General features: G+C 30.1%; 1 protein-coding gene across 2 annotated transcripts; it reads left to right on the top strand.

Moving 5' to 3' along the window:
- Window positions 1-3,172: 3,172 nt before the first annotated feature.
- LOC107958478 (beta-amyrin synthase) lies at window positions 3,173-10,700 on the top strand. Of its 2 annotated transcripts, XM_016894259.2 has the most exons (18): window positions 3,173-3,351; window positions 3,628-3,829; window positions 6,977-7,162; window positions 7,242-7,331; window positions 7,412-7,609; window positions 7,693-7,777; window positions 7,866-8,032; window positions 8,134-8,325; window positions 8,419-8,532; window positions 8,648-8,767; window positions 8,871-8,993; window positions 9,098-9,196; window positions 9,294-9,350; window positions 9,456-9,646; window positions 9,718-9,895; window positions 9,990-10,070; window positions 10,176-10,259; window positions 10,362-10,700. In XM_016894259.2, the coding sequence occupies exons 2-18, from the start codon at window positions 3,629-3,631 to the stop codon at window positions 10,470-10,472; spliced, it is 2,277 nt and encodes a 758-aa protein (XP_016749748.1). In that variant the 5' UTR covers window positions 3,173-3,351; window position 3,628; the 3' UTR covers window positions 10,473-10,700. The 2 variants fall into 2 exon arrangements, with proteins under 2 accessions (XP_016749748.1, XP_016749750.1); XM_016894261.2 differs by lacking the exons at window positions 3,173-3,351; window positions 3,628-3,829 and adding an exon at window positions 6,882-6,900.
- The last annotated feature ends 3,274 nt before the right edge of the window (window positions 10,701-13,974 follow it).

Below are 13,974 nucleotides of genomic sequence, written 5' to 3'. Positions count from 1 at the left end.
TCACGCATGCACGCCTCTGATCAGTCGCCCCATGCTACCTCTGCCCTTGGCCATCACGTGCACCACCCACACCTGACACACCTGCAACAGAGACAGAAACAACAGCAAAAGGAAGCATGCGAGGAATGGGGCAAAGAATAAACAAAAGAACGGAAACAAAAAAAAAAAGAAATGAATGTTTATAGATCGGCTTTAAAAAGCCAAAATCAAGGATCAAACAGGGGATTTTTTTCTTTTTTGGGATTTTCCTTTCATTTTCAATTGTAATATTACTTAAGAATACAAGAGTAAAAGCAGATTCAAGCAAGAAAAACACCCGAAAACAGAAAAGGCAGTCAGATCTAAGGTTTCTTTTATTTTTATTGTTCAAAAACTCATCTATTATATATTTTTACATAGCATAAGTTTATAAAAAAAAGAGTTAACAAAAAAATAAAAAATTTTACCACGCGGTGGCCGGCGCCGGCGCCGGCGAGCCTCCGGTGGCCGTTCGGTGACCCCCCCTTGGCCGGAAATCGCTCCGAGCTCCCCTCTCCTCTCTCCCTTTTTTTTTCCTTTCAGCTCTACAAATGATTTTTTTGAAATTTTTTTGACTTTTATAGGGGGTCAAAACGCACCGTTTTGGACCCCCAGTTTAAACAAATAAAACGACGTCGTTTTGAACACGGGTCGGGTCGACCCGACCCGCACCAGGGAGGATCCGCGTGTTTTTCTTTGGAAGGGCTAATTGCACTTTTAGCCCTTCCGCTTTTTTGGGAGTTTACAATCAAGGTTTTTTATTTTTAATTTGGCTCCATGGTTTCGCCCCGAATTCATTCTGGTCCCCCATGCTGCGCAGCGTTTTAATACTTGGGTTTTATTGCGCTTTTGACCCTCCAAGTTGCACGCGTGTTACAATTAAGTCCCTTTTCTCTGTTTTCATTTTAAATTGGCCCTACAACTTTGTTTTTAATTCAATTTTAATCATTTTTTCGTTTATTTTTGTATCTTTATTAAATATCCTTATTATTTTTATATTATTAGTATTATTAGTATTACTATTATTATAATTATGTACTAGTGTATATTTTTATTACGTACGTGTATACACATATATTTTTTCGTATTTAATATTTTTCATTTCACTTTATTTTAATATTTTATTAATTTTATGTTCGTTTCTTTTATATTCCAATGTTATTATTATTATTATTATTATTATTATTATTAGTTTATGCTTTGTTATATATTTATATATTTATAATATGTATATATACGTACTTATACATACTTAAATATATTTTTTCACATTTCATAATTCTTATATACTTACATATATTTATGTATATTTTACATCATATACATACTTATATATTTTATACTCTTAAAAATGCTTTTTGTATATTTCACATATTTTATAATTCACATACATATATTTTATATTATCACGATTTGTAAATATATAAATACACATTTACATTTTTTATAATATTTACCGATTTTATATATATGTACATACTTATCTATGTTTTCATATTCTGTAATTTATATATATTTCTTATTTTATGGCTTTAAATTATACATGCATATATATATATATTTTTACATAATTGTATTTATTGTCATCATTGTTATTTGGTGTTTGTTTATTTATCCATGTACACTTGTGCTTTTTCTAAAATGTTAGTTCTATTTATTTATTTGTATGCTTTGTTTATGTAATCGCCTCGTCATTTCATTTTGCCTATTGCATTGTTGTTACTCATTTTACTTTGCTCACCTTGTCGTATTCGTTATTGTTTTGTCAAGCATTGACACTAAACACCAAAAGGAAAATTTTTTTAAATAAGGCAATATTTCGCGTTTGGAAACTCGAGAAAACGTGCCCTAACGTGCTGGGTTTCGATTTCTCGTTTGACTAAATAGCCAAATATCCTCTTAAAGCTTCAAAGTATGGTTTCATTAAACTATAAGGTGATCTTGGTTTCGATGGTTTAGAGTATCGTGTCCTAACGTGCTGGATGTGATATTCCTTCGGAACAAGAGAATCTTATGTTTCAATTCACGATATCAGATTTTCTTTTAAGGATCGCATTTTTTAAAACTCTTCAAATTTTCAATTTTCGACACTAAGACACTAATTAATCAACTAGGTACCAATTTTGGGCGTATCGAGGGTGCTAATCCTTCCTCGTGCGTAACCGGCTCCCGAACTCATTTTTCTGAATTTCGTAGACCAAAATCGTTGTTTTAATAAAATTAAATCATTTATTAAAAACAACCACTTTTTGAGGTGACCCGATCACACCTCGTCAAAAAAGGATTGGTGGCGACTCACGTTTTCATTCTTTTTTAAATCCAAGTCGACCCCGTTTTCATCCAAAAAATGGTGTCAACAATCTGTATTTAATTTTGCTTTATGGATGTGTAATACAATTTGAGTGGCATAGATGTGACACTCAGCATCCCACATGTCACTATAAATCTCTACTCAACAATGTTTCATTTTACAAAAGAGGATGGCTGCTTCAATATTTTTCCAAGAATCCAATTCCTCTGTTTTCATCCCCTTAGGTAACGCTCTAATTACAAAATTTCCCAAAATAATCGACTCTTCACCCTATAGATAATTTCTTCTCCCTTTCTGATTGATTAGTTTAATTTTTTTTGCCAAAAAGAAATTAATTAGTTTATTTCTGATTGATTAGGTAGAGGATATTAGGATGATACTAATAGAAATTATTTTAAAAAATATTTATCATTCAATACAAGAAATAATTTAAAATTATTATAAAAATGACATGAATGCATAACATAATTATTTAAATAAATAATAAATAATTACATCAATAATAAACGAAAGACAACAGTATTATAGATATGATTATTTATTTAATAAAAAGAATTTGGTCATATACCACTTTTAATAAAATATTGTCAAATTTTATTTTCTACTATTGTGAATGCCAAAACCGAGTTTAAATCCAATCATCGATGATTTTAATTTAACCGTACTAATTGTTCAGTAATTATTGTTTTAATCTCTCCAGATTAAACGTACCCATTAAAAAAATGGACCCTGAATTTTCAACAAAATTTCTACCACGAAAGCATGGCGAAAAAAGGAATAAAAGCAAAACATTGGGGGTGGTTGGCATCTTATCTCTATATAAACCGTTGTCCCCTTCGCACCCAAAACTCATCATAAAGCATAGTTTTCCTGGCCATAAGTTTCAAGTACAGGTTCAGGATCTTGTCTTCAGTTTACCAAATCTTTCTTCTTCTTCTTCTTCTTCTTCTTCTTTTGAGTACTACTGCAAGTGCAAAACTCATAAAAGTTTCCCTTTCTGTAGTTGACAAGTGCTTGATCAGGTTGAGTCCAAAATCTATACTTTCTCCAAGCTGTGAGTTTTTTGGTTGTTTCTTACTAAACACCATAAGCATAAATAAAATTAGCAAAGCTTGTTGTTGTTTATGGGAGGTTTAATTCCCAATTACGTAACGTATTTATCCAATTTACTTATTTACTTCAAACTATAGTGTTCCATTTGTGTCCATTCAACAGAGACAAATATTGTATGTTATCCTGGAAATCATCGTCTCCCACATTATGATCAACTCAGTAATGGGTCCATTTTTGTGATTCAGAATGTGGAAGCTGAAGGTTGCAGAGGGTGTGGATGGGCCGTACTTGTACAGCACAAACAACTACGTGGGGAGACAAACCTGGGAATTCGACCCTGACAGTGGCACTCCTGAAGAGCGAGCCCAGGTTGAAGAGGCTCGCAAAAATTTCTACAAAAACCGCCACCATGTCAAGCCTAGTGCTGATCTCCTTTGGCGTATGCAGGTATCTAATTCTCTCTTTTTTAAACACAGTTTTTTGCATGCCCGACCCGTTTTCCACTTTCACACCATCTCATAAGATTTGAAACGATTCACACTTTTGAATTTGGAATTTTTACCCACCCCTTTTAACAATTAAAGTTTTTTTCTTTTGTAAATTCCTTGGAGGCTTGGACCAAAACTAAGGGACCTTCTCTCTCTCTATTTATAATCCCATTTTTTGTCCTTTTTTTAGGTGAATTTGGTTTAAATATTCTTGGATTTCTTACGTCTGCGTCTGTTATGAGTATGACATTGCCTTAATCTAAAGGCCAAAATCATATGGTCCAGTATTTTGATTTTTGGTGTCAAAGAATTAGTAAGTGTACTAACGATAGGAAGCCAAAGATGAGTTTACAAAATGTAGCTATCCGTAAAAGATGAGATCTTTTAAAACAAAATTCGAGATGATAAGATTACTCCCAATTTTTTTTTTTCATTTTCTTCTATACATTATAGAATGGGCTGAACTTTAACATTTATTTATTTTTCTGGGGTTAAAATACGAGATTAAGAATTTTCTGAACCTGGAATTCATTTATTTTAAAACCATATAAAAAAACAAAAAAAAGAAGAAGAAGTTATTATTGTAATTTAAATAAAATATTGAAAAGTCAAAAGCATTTAAAAACCTACTAAACAAGACCACTCTTTTCTTTTTTTAATTATATTTCTATAAAAGTCCAATGTTTAAACGTAAAAGGAAACAGAGATTTTTATGAATTTATGATGAGTGGTTTAGATTTAAGTAATTAGCACGAAATATCTGGCATAAAGTCCCATACTGCTGATTTCATGACGAATCATAATACATGGCACGGAAGCCAGAAAATAAAACCATCGTGTATACAAAATCCTATTTGACGTGCATATTATAATAAAAAATTTTAAATTAATAATGATAAAATTACACTTTTATTTTTTAAAAAATAATAAAAATTTAATTTAATTTTTTAAAAATTAGAAAAATATAAATTATTAAAATAATAAAATTATATATTTTACTATTATAAAGATATAAAATTTAATCCCTCCCTCAAAAATTTTTTTGACTCATACATTTATGATCTTTACAAATTTGGAGCATCTTTATTGGAGTTAACCGAAAACAAAATTTTCATTAAAACTATACTTTTATTAGCTTCACAAGTTTTTTTTTTTTTTTTAAAATTTAGATCTATATTTGATGCATATATCATATATAATTTATATATAAACCGAATAACGGGATCCAATAGAAAAATTTACGTACATTTATTATAAAAGTTTTAATGGAATGGGATTATCTAATTTACTACTATATATATACACGCGTAAAACATAACTTTGCATGGCAAAACGTGGGCGAAAACGAATATTGTTTTCTATAGCCTAGTTTCCTAATCATAGAAAGTAGATGGTGGGTGGATGAAGTTAATCGACAAACATAAGGTAGATAATTTATATAAAGTTGATTTGATGTCACTAAATTAAGTTTGCACCTTTTGTTGGGTATAAATTAAAACAAAATGAGTGGATTTCGCATGTTGAGCTTTTCCTATTCTTTTATCTTCTCCTAATATTTTTGACACATATTTGGCGATTTGCTTTTTTTTTTTGGGGGGGGGTTTAAATATGAATTATAAGATAAATAAGTAATGGTGCGATATGAAAGTGGAGACAGAAAGAAGGAGATGGCAAAAGCGGAGAGAAAAAAAGGGGTAGAAATAGCGACGACTTTGAAAGCGTCGTCCAAAGTTGTTTCCACGTGACCACACTCACCATGCGTTTTTCGCGTGGAGTTTCTGTTTTACATTCTTTTTCGTACACTTCCATTCCATTTCTAATCATTTTCTTCATAGACTTATACCTTGCACATAAATAAATAATAAAAGGAAATTTTTTGATACCCTAATTAGAATTTGGAATTTACAAATATTGTATGATAAAATATTTAAAAAATATCAAATTTTTAACTAAATAAATGGTTTAAATACAGGCACACTAATAAATAATTTAAATTTTTGTAGAAAAAATTATAAGATTTTATGTCAAACGTAACAACGATTTATACATTTTATTTATATATATATAAATATTTTAACTATCTACCATACATAAATATAGATTATTGATGCTTTAAATATACTATTATCCCTTTTTTTAAGGAATTTTCTAATATCCTCATAATAAAATATTCTACCTTCTATAAATAAATGTAATATATTGATACTTAGAGGTGCTCATGGTTGGGTATGATTGGGCTTAAGCATAATATTAATATACTTTATGTTTATTCAAATTCGGCCCAACTTGAAATATGAACTTAAAATTTTGTCTAAACCCGTCATTATTTGTAAAAAACTAATTCAAATCCATTTAGGCCCACCCATATTATTTTTTAAAAATTTTTAAAAATATTTTTAATATTTTATTTTAATATTTAATAGTTATATACATTTTTTATTTATTAAAAATTTTTATATAGTATCTTAACATTATTTTAATGTTTATATTAGTGTAATATTATATATTTAGTATATGTTTATTTTTTAATATTTTCTAAATTACATAATATATAAAAATAACATAGTATAAAATATTATAAACTTAAAATAGATAAGATTGGATTGAGTTTGGGTCTTAAATGTTCAAACTAGAGTTCGACTCATATTTTAAACAAGCCTAAATTTTTGTCTAAATTCTTTTAAATTTTAGATAAACCTTATCCTTCTAATTGATAAGTCCTACACTGTCATCAATTAATGCTAGTTTTGGTGATTTATGACCAACCATAAAATTTCTATAGTTTGTGGGTCAATTCCAATTTTGTTGAATGTAATAAAGACGATTTCGACTTAAAAATTACGACCTTGTGTTAAATATTTTAATAAAATTTGAAAAAGTAGAGACCAAAATGATAACCATAATGTCCATATCTATATATAAAGAAAAGGTAAAATTTTGAGTCTTTTTATTTATATTTCCAGGTTCTTTCTAATTTCTTTTTTTTTATATGAAAGCAGAAGCTTAAATTTCTCATAGGAAAAAATGAAAGTAATTAAAATAATTTGGTGATTCATATTATATTATGAGTATGTAAAATTTACTCAAATTTTTTTTCTTTTTGCAGTTTCTGAAGGAAAAGAATTTCAAACAAAGCATACCAGCTGTGAAAATTGATGATGGTGAGCAAATCACGTACGAGAAGGCCACAACAACACTGAGGAGGGCTGTGCATTTCTTCTCTGCTTTGCAAGCCAGCGACGGTCATTGGCCCGCTGAAAATGCTGGTCCATTGTTTTTCCTTCCGCCCTTGGTAAATTTCATTCTCTAGGACTTGTCCATCAACTCTTTAACTAAATGCGAGTGCTAATGTTGTCTACTCAAAATTGTAGGTTTTCAGTATGTATATTACTGGACACCTTAACACCGTATTCCCTGAAGAGCATCGTAGAGAAATCCTTCGTTATATATACTATCATCAGGTACGTATATTTTCTATATTTTGGTATAAAATTGTTATATATCCAAGTAAAATTGAAGCGTTTAATGGATGTGATGGCAGAACGAAGATGGTGGATGGGGATTACATATAGAGGGTCACAGCACCATGTTTTGTACAGCTCTTAGCTACATTTGCATGCGTATTCTCGGGGAAGGACCCGATGGCGGACTGGACAATGCTTGTGCGAGAGCCCGCAAGTGGATTCTTGACCATGGCAGTGTCACTCATATGCCCTCTTGGGGAAAGACTTGGCTTTCGGTATGCATCAATGCACATGTTGCACAAACTGGCCTTTAAAATTTACCCATTTTGCAGATAAGAATGTTCCCTTTTTCTTGTAGATACTTGGTGTTTTTGACTGGTCCGGTTGTAACCCAATGCCCCCAGAGTTCTGGCTGCTTCCTTCGTTCCTTCCTATGCATCCAGGTTTGCATGCAGTAATATCAGTTGACATATATCAACAATGGCAGCAATGAATCTGATTAATGTTCAATTGGAACTTTCAAATGTGCAGCTAAAATGTGGTGCTACTGTCGTATGGTGTACATGCCTATGTCATATCTATATGGCAAAAGGTTCGTTGGACCGATCACACCTCTCATCGAACAACTCAGAGAAGAACTCTACCTTCAACCTTACAATGAAATTAACTGGAAGAAAATACGCCATCTATGTGCACCTGTGAGTTTTGTCTTTGTTTTGTACAAATTACGAACTGCAAAGGCAATAAACCACATTACAGTTAAGTTAATATAACATTGATAAACAATTTGGTGTTACAGGAGGATATCTACTATCCACATCCTTTGATTCAGGATCTGATGTGGGACAGTCTATATATATGTACCGAACCGCTGCTTACTCGCTGGCCTTTTAACAAGTTGATCAGAGAAAGGACTCTCCAAGTAACAATGAAACACATCCATTATGAAGATGAAAATAGTAGATACATCACCATTGGTTGTGTGGAGAAGGTAATTTTACAATCATAATTTATCAAAGGCAATAAGAATGTTAAGGTTATGTCTATTTGATTGCTAACCATGTGGTGCCATTGAATGGAGTAGGTGTTATGCATGCTTGCTTGTTGGGCTGAAGAGCCAAATAGTGATTACTTTAAGAAACACCTTGCTCGAATCCCGGATTATCTTTGGGTTGCTGAAGATGGGATGAAGATGCAGGTTTGTGTACATTCATTCTCCAAAATAAACTTATTGATTGATTAAATCAGTAACAAGGAAAGATGCTACAAGCATAGATTTTCATTTAGAAAACTCCATGGTTACTGGTCTGCAGAGTTTTGGAAGCCAACAGTGGGATACCGGTTTCGCAATTCAAGCTTTGCTTGCTAGTAACCTCACCGACGAAATCGGACCTGTACTCAAGAGAGGACATGACTTCATCAAGAAATCTCAGGTTCAATATCAGATTCATTCATCATCAAGTCATTTCAATCTTTTTCTGTTGCTCATCGTATGTCTATTGACAATAACTGTTGCCTTCCGATTACAACGAATAGGTCAAGGACAACCCTTCCGGTGACTTTAAGCAAATGTTCCGTCATATTTCAAAGGGATCTTGGACTTTCTCTGATCAAGATCATGGATGGCAAGTTTCTGATTGCACTGCAGAAGGCTTGAAGGTAACTGATTTCTTTAGTCTCAATTAAATGCATTATATAAATATGAGTGATGCATCTATTCTATAAATTCATGTTGACTTCACAGATGCTCCTCTATTTTACAGTGCTGCCTACTCATGTCCATGTTGCCACCAGAAATTGTTGGTGAGAAAATGGAACCTCAGCAATTATATGATGCAGTCAATGTTATACTCTCTCTGCAGGTAAGAATGTGCTCATTCTAGATTTTCAAGGATACCTCTTAGTCATAGCAAGTTGTCTATTTATATAAGCTTCAAATGCTTCACTTGTTCTATATAGAGTCAAAATGGAGGATTAGCTGCCTGGGAGCCTGCAGGAGCTCAAGAGTGGCTGGAAGTAAGTGCTTAAGCCCTTGATATCTGTTAGGCTATTGAACTATGGTTTACTCTTTCTTAGTTTTCACATGTTAATGATGGTTCCTTATATGTTGCTCTTGTTCAGATGCTTAATCCCACCGAATTTTTTGCCGACATTGTCATCGAGCATGAATACATTGAGTGTACTGCATCTTCAATCCATGCTTTAGTTATGTTTAAGAAGTTGTACCCTGGGCACAGGAAGAAAGAAATCGACAATTTCATCACGAATGCTGTACACTACCTTGAAGATATACAAATGCCTGATGGTTCATGGTATGTTTGATTCGGGATTAATCGAATAGACGTTTTTTTATTAGAATTGAATCATATCGAACACTTAACAGGTATGGAAACTGGGGAGTTTGCTTCACATATGGTACATGGTTTGCACTCGGAGGCCTTGCAGCTGCAGGCAAGACATACACCAACTGTGAAGCTATGCGGAGAGGTGTTCAGTTCCTACTTACAACACAAAGAGAGAATGGTGGGTGGGGAGAGAGCTACAAATCATGTCCTGAAAAAGTAAATCTCCAATGTCACAAACAACTAATCTGCCCTGTTTGATACCAAGGGTTTAATGGTTTAATTAATAACACCAATGTGGTTGGTGATGCAGAGATATGTACCTCTTGAAGATGGCAGATCAAACTTGGTGCATACTGCATGGGCTATGATGGGCTTGATTCATGCTGGACAGGTGAACCTAATGCTTTTGTGGAAGCTTAGGCTTTGAGGATACAAATTGAAACTTAAATATAATATTGATAACCCGGTTTAACTACAACTCGCTTGTTTTAAACAGGCGGAAAGAGACCCAAGGCCTCTGCACCGTGCTGCAAAACTAATAATCAATTCTCAGTTGGAAGATGGCGACTTTCCCCAACAGGTGCTAATATAATATTTATATGGCTTACTGAAAATCCTAAAAGAAAGAGAGATCAAACAGTGATTTCATTTCAACCTAACAATTGAATCCTATTGGTGACAGGAAATTACTGGAGTGTTCATGAAAAACTGCATGTTACACTATGCAGCCTATAGGAACATTTACCCACTGTGGGCACTTGCAGAGTACCGGAAACGTGTTCCATTGCCATAATCCTCTGTCCAAACATGTTGGAACTTGACTCATCAAACGCCAAAAGAAGGGGCGGATTATATAGATTAATTTATTGATTTCTGTATACTATTTCCTTTTTATCTTTCACAAAGGTGGTCATGAATTTACAAAAGTCAATGAGTGGATGCCATCACATAAGTGGGCAAAATAAGCTTGTAAAATGGTATACCCACAAATCACATTTTAATTAAATGACAAGTTTTTCTATCCGCTTTGCCCAACGTGACAAAGTTTTCATGGATTTATTTCATCTGTTTTTTTTTTGACCAAAGGATTTATTTCATCTGTTAAGTATATAAATATGGTTAAAAATGGCCATCAAATTATTTTTTTCACATAGCATTAGTAAGTGGAATAAGAAATTTTGAGGAAAAGATTTTGAATTGGAAGACAATAACAAATAAAGACAAGTTTATTTTTAAAAATGATAAAGAATTAGAAAGCTCAAATTTGTCAAGTTTGGTTCTCAGGTAAATGCGGAATACTATTAAAAATAAAAATTTGACAATTATTTAACTGCACACGATATTATCTGAACCAGACCGATTTAGATTAGATTAATTGATAATTAATTAAAGTATTAATTTAAAGAAAAATTTTAAATCAATTAAGTCAAAAATTGACATAAATTGATTTAATTAAATTAAAAAATTAATTGAATTAATTTCTAATATTTTAATAAATAATTTATTTAATTAAATTATCAAATCAATCAATCTCAGTTCCGTTGATAAAATGGGTGGAAAGAAATGAAATTAGTTTCTTCAAGAAACTTAATCTCATTAATTTTATTTAAAGTTCCATATGACAGCAGTGTTGTGTCCTACAGATGCACATCAAATAATAAAGGCACTTTATTTAATTTCCTTGCATGGACTCTCTAGGTTTGGCATGATTGCCAATAGGCAGAAGTCAAATTTCATGACGTGTGACAACTATTGGGTTCTATAGATTAAGATATTATCATACAGTTGGGAAATTCAAGTGGGCCCTTATGAGTTTAATTCTTAAATAGGTTGACACATTTTAAGCGCTTCTTTTTTTCAAGAAATTAAATTAAAATATTTTAATTAATTCAATCAATTAATTAAAATTTATATATTTTTATTTTTAATTAAAACAAATAAATTAATAATATTTATTTAATCAAATTAATTAAATTAAAATTACATATAATTTATATTATTAATTATTAAATTTAATTAATTTAATTAATTATTTAATTTTAAACTAAATTAATTAATAATTAAAATCTTAAAATATCATTAACAGACTTTTAATTGAATTAAATCAACTATTTCGATTTCAACCGAAATTTGTAACATAACACATTCAATTCAATCCCATTGTATAAAATCAATAAATATTATTGTTAGAGTGGTGGCTGCCATTAATTACCGTGGGGGCCCTTCGTTTTCCTTTATTCAAAATAATTAGACATTGAACAGGATGAGTAAAGATCCACACCTAGAAACAGGCAGCTCATACAGAAAAGGCCCCATGACATAAAAGACAAAGATCCGAGCCCTCGGAATCAAAACTTCTACCATTATGAAATACGAAGTGACGTTTAAATAAAAAGACGATTTTACTCTTTATTAGTTAATTATTCTTTATTTATTTAATGGTTTTCAATTAAAAATAACAAGAACATAATTAGTTATAAAAACATTTTTAATTATTATTACATTAAAATACAAATTTCTAAGATAATCATACCCTAAACATGATGTATTCTTCAATTAATAAATACACTGTTCTTAAAGTTACAAATATAATTACAAAAATTACATTAGAATAATAATTAATTGTTATAAAACATAATCAAATTGGACCATCGAATTGAAGATTCCGTTTAATTTCCTTCGTTAAATTGTAATCATAATTTAATTTGATTAAAATTCCTTGGTTAAATAAATCTATTTTAAACTAAATAAAAGAATCATACTTTTTACATTGAATTGCTTTGGTTTCAAATTTATGGTCTCTTGAAAAATAAATAAATTTTTAAAAAATAAAAATACTTGAGCTTTATATCAAACCTTTTTATTTGTAATTCTAAATATTTTATATTAAAAATAAATAAAAATTTTAATATTATTAATTTGATATATTAAAAGCAAATTTTATATCTGTTGTAACCATTTTTAAAATAAAAATAGCCTGATGAAATTAGGAAAAATCACAGAATTTTTTGTTTTAAAAAAATGTGGGGCTTATTTAAAAACAAAATTTGCGATCGGTTTATATTTTTATTTTTTTATTTTTGCAAAGAATGATAGTTGATGTATAAAATCATGTTCAGGAATTTTTTTACAACTGTTTTTTAATAAGAAATTTTTTTATTTATCTTTTAAAGATTAAAGAAATATTCAAATTGGAGAGTTAGTATGCGTGGGAAAGATATTAATACCATAAGGACACTAAAAATTAATATATTATCAATTATGTATTGTTAATAAGTTTGAAAATTAAAAATTAAAAATTAAAATATCGATATTTAATTATGATCTTTGTGTTTTTTTTTTTGTAAAACACCAAGAAATTATTTCCTTGCCCCATTCGATTCATTGTTGAGATATGACAAAATATTTTATTCATTATGAAAACTATTTTTTTTATTCATCCGATTTTGAGAAAGGATATTCTCTTATTAACAATAATCAAAAAAATCCCTACCATATTTTGCAGTTAGGAATTTTATTTCATCGTTATTTAGAAGTATACCTTTATTACCTTTAAAAAAATGAAATATACATTTATGTTCGAAACATTTATTAAAATAATTTTATAAACCTCGATTAAAATAAAATTATTTTATCATAATTTGGTTTTTTTTTGTTAGTTTTGCTTCTTCTTTTTTAACCTTTTTACTTAAAAAGTAAATGAGATAAATTTATCAACTAAACTTGATCGAAAATATATAAAAAATAGAAATACTAAAAAATTTAATACAATCATTTTCATATTTTTTTCAAAATTTAAAATTAAGCCTCAATGTCACAAAGAAAATCAAATTAGACAATGTGTTAATGTTGAGAGTTAAATTTTTTTAGAATCAAGATTAAAGTGACATAATTTGTAGATGTTGAGGGTTACAATTGCTATTATATTAAGTTTAAAAGCTGTCACTGTTAGTCAATCGGTGATAAAAAAAAGATAAATTTGAATAATTAGGTGATATTTTTGTAACTTTTCATAATTGGGTGACAAAAAAAAGTTTACTAATAGTTGGATAACTACTAGTGTATTTTACCCTAATAATAATAACTTCTATCTATATTTACATATATTCTTACAATCACCTTTCTTTAATATCACAAGACATGGTTCAACATGTTTTAGGGTTAGTGATTATTTATTTTAATAATATCATCTCTAAAGTTTAAATTTAAAATCTCCATATAAGTGCAATGTGCCATACTTATACATTCAAGAATGATTGATTTTTAGATGTCTAATATACATTCTTATAATTTTG

Source organism: Gossypium hirsutum, chromosome A05 (assembly GCF_007990345.1).
Source record: "Gossypium hirsutum isolate 1008001.06 chromosome A05, Gossypium_hirsutum_v2.1, whole genome shotgun sequence".
NCBI classification, from domain to species: Eukaryota; Viridiplantae; Streptophyta; class Magnoliopsida; order Malvales; family Malvaceae; genus Gossypium; species Gossypium hirsutum.
This window is presented reverse-complemented; position numbering and strand designations above follow the sequence as displayed.

What these genes read in the sequence shown, in the direction of transcription:
- LOC107958478 (XM_016894259.2), top strand. Translation starts at nt 3,629, where the DNA reads ATGTGGAAGCTGAAGGTTGCAGAGGGTGTGGATGGGCCGTACTTGTAC. An exon ending in ATCTCCTTTGGCGTATGCAG is followed by an intron (nt 3,830 to 6,976) that starts GTATCTAATTCT and finishes TTCTTTTTGCAG; the next exon opens with TTTCTGAAGGAAAAGAATTT. An exon ending in ATGGCGACTTTCCCCAACAG is followed by an intron (nt 10,260 to 10,361) that starts GTGCTAATATAA and finishes TATTGGTGACAG; the next exon opens with GAAATTACTGGAGTGTTCAT.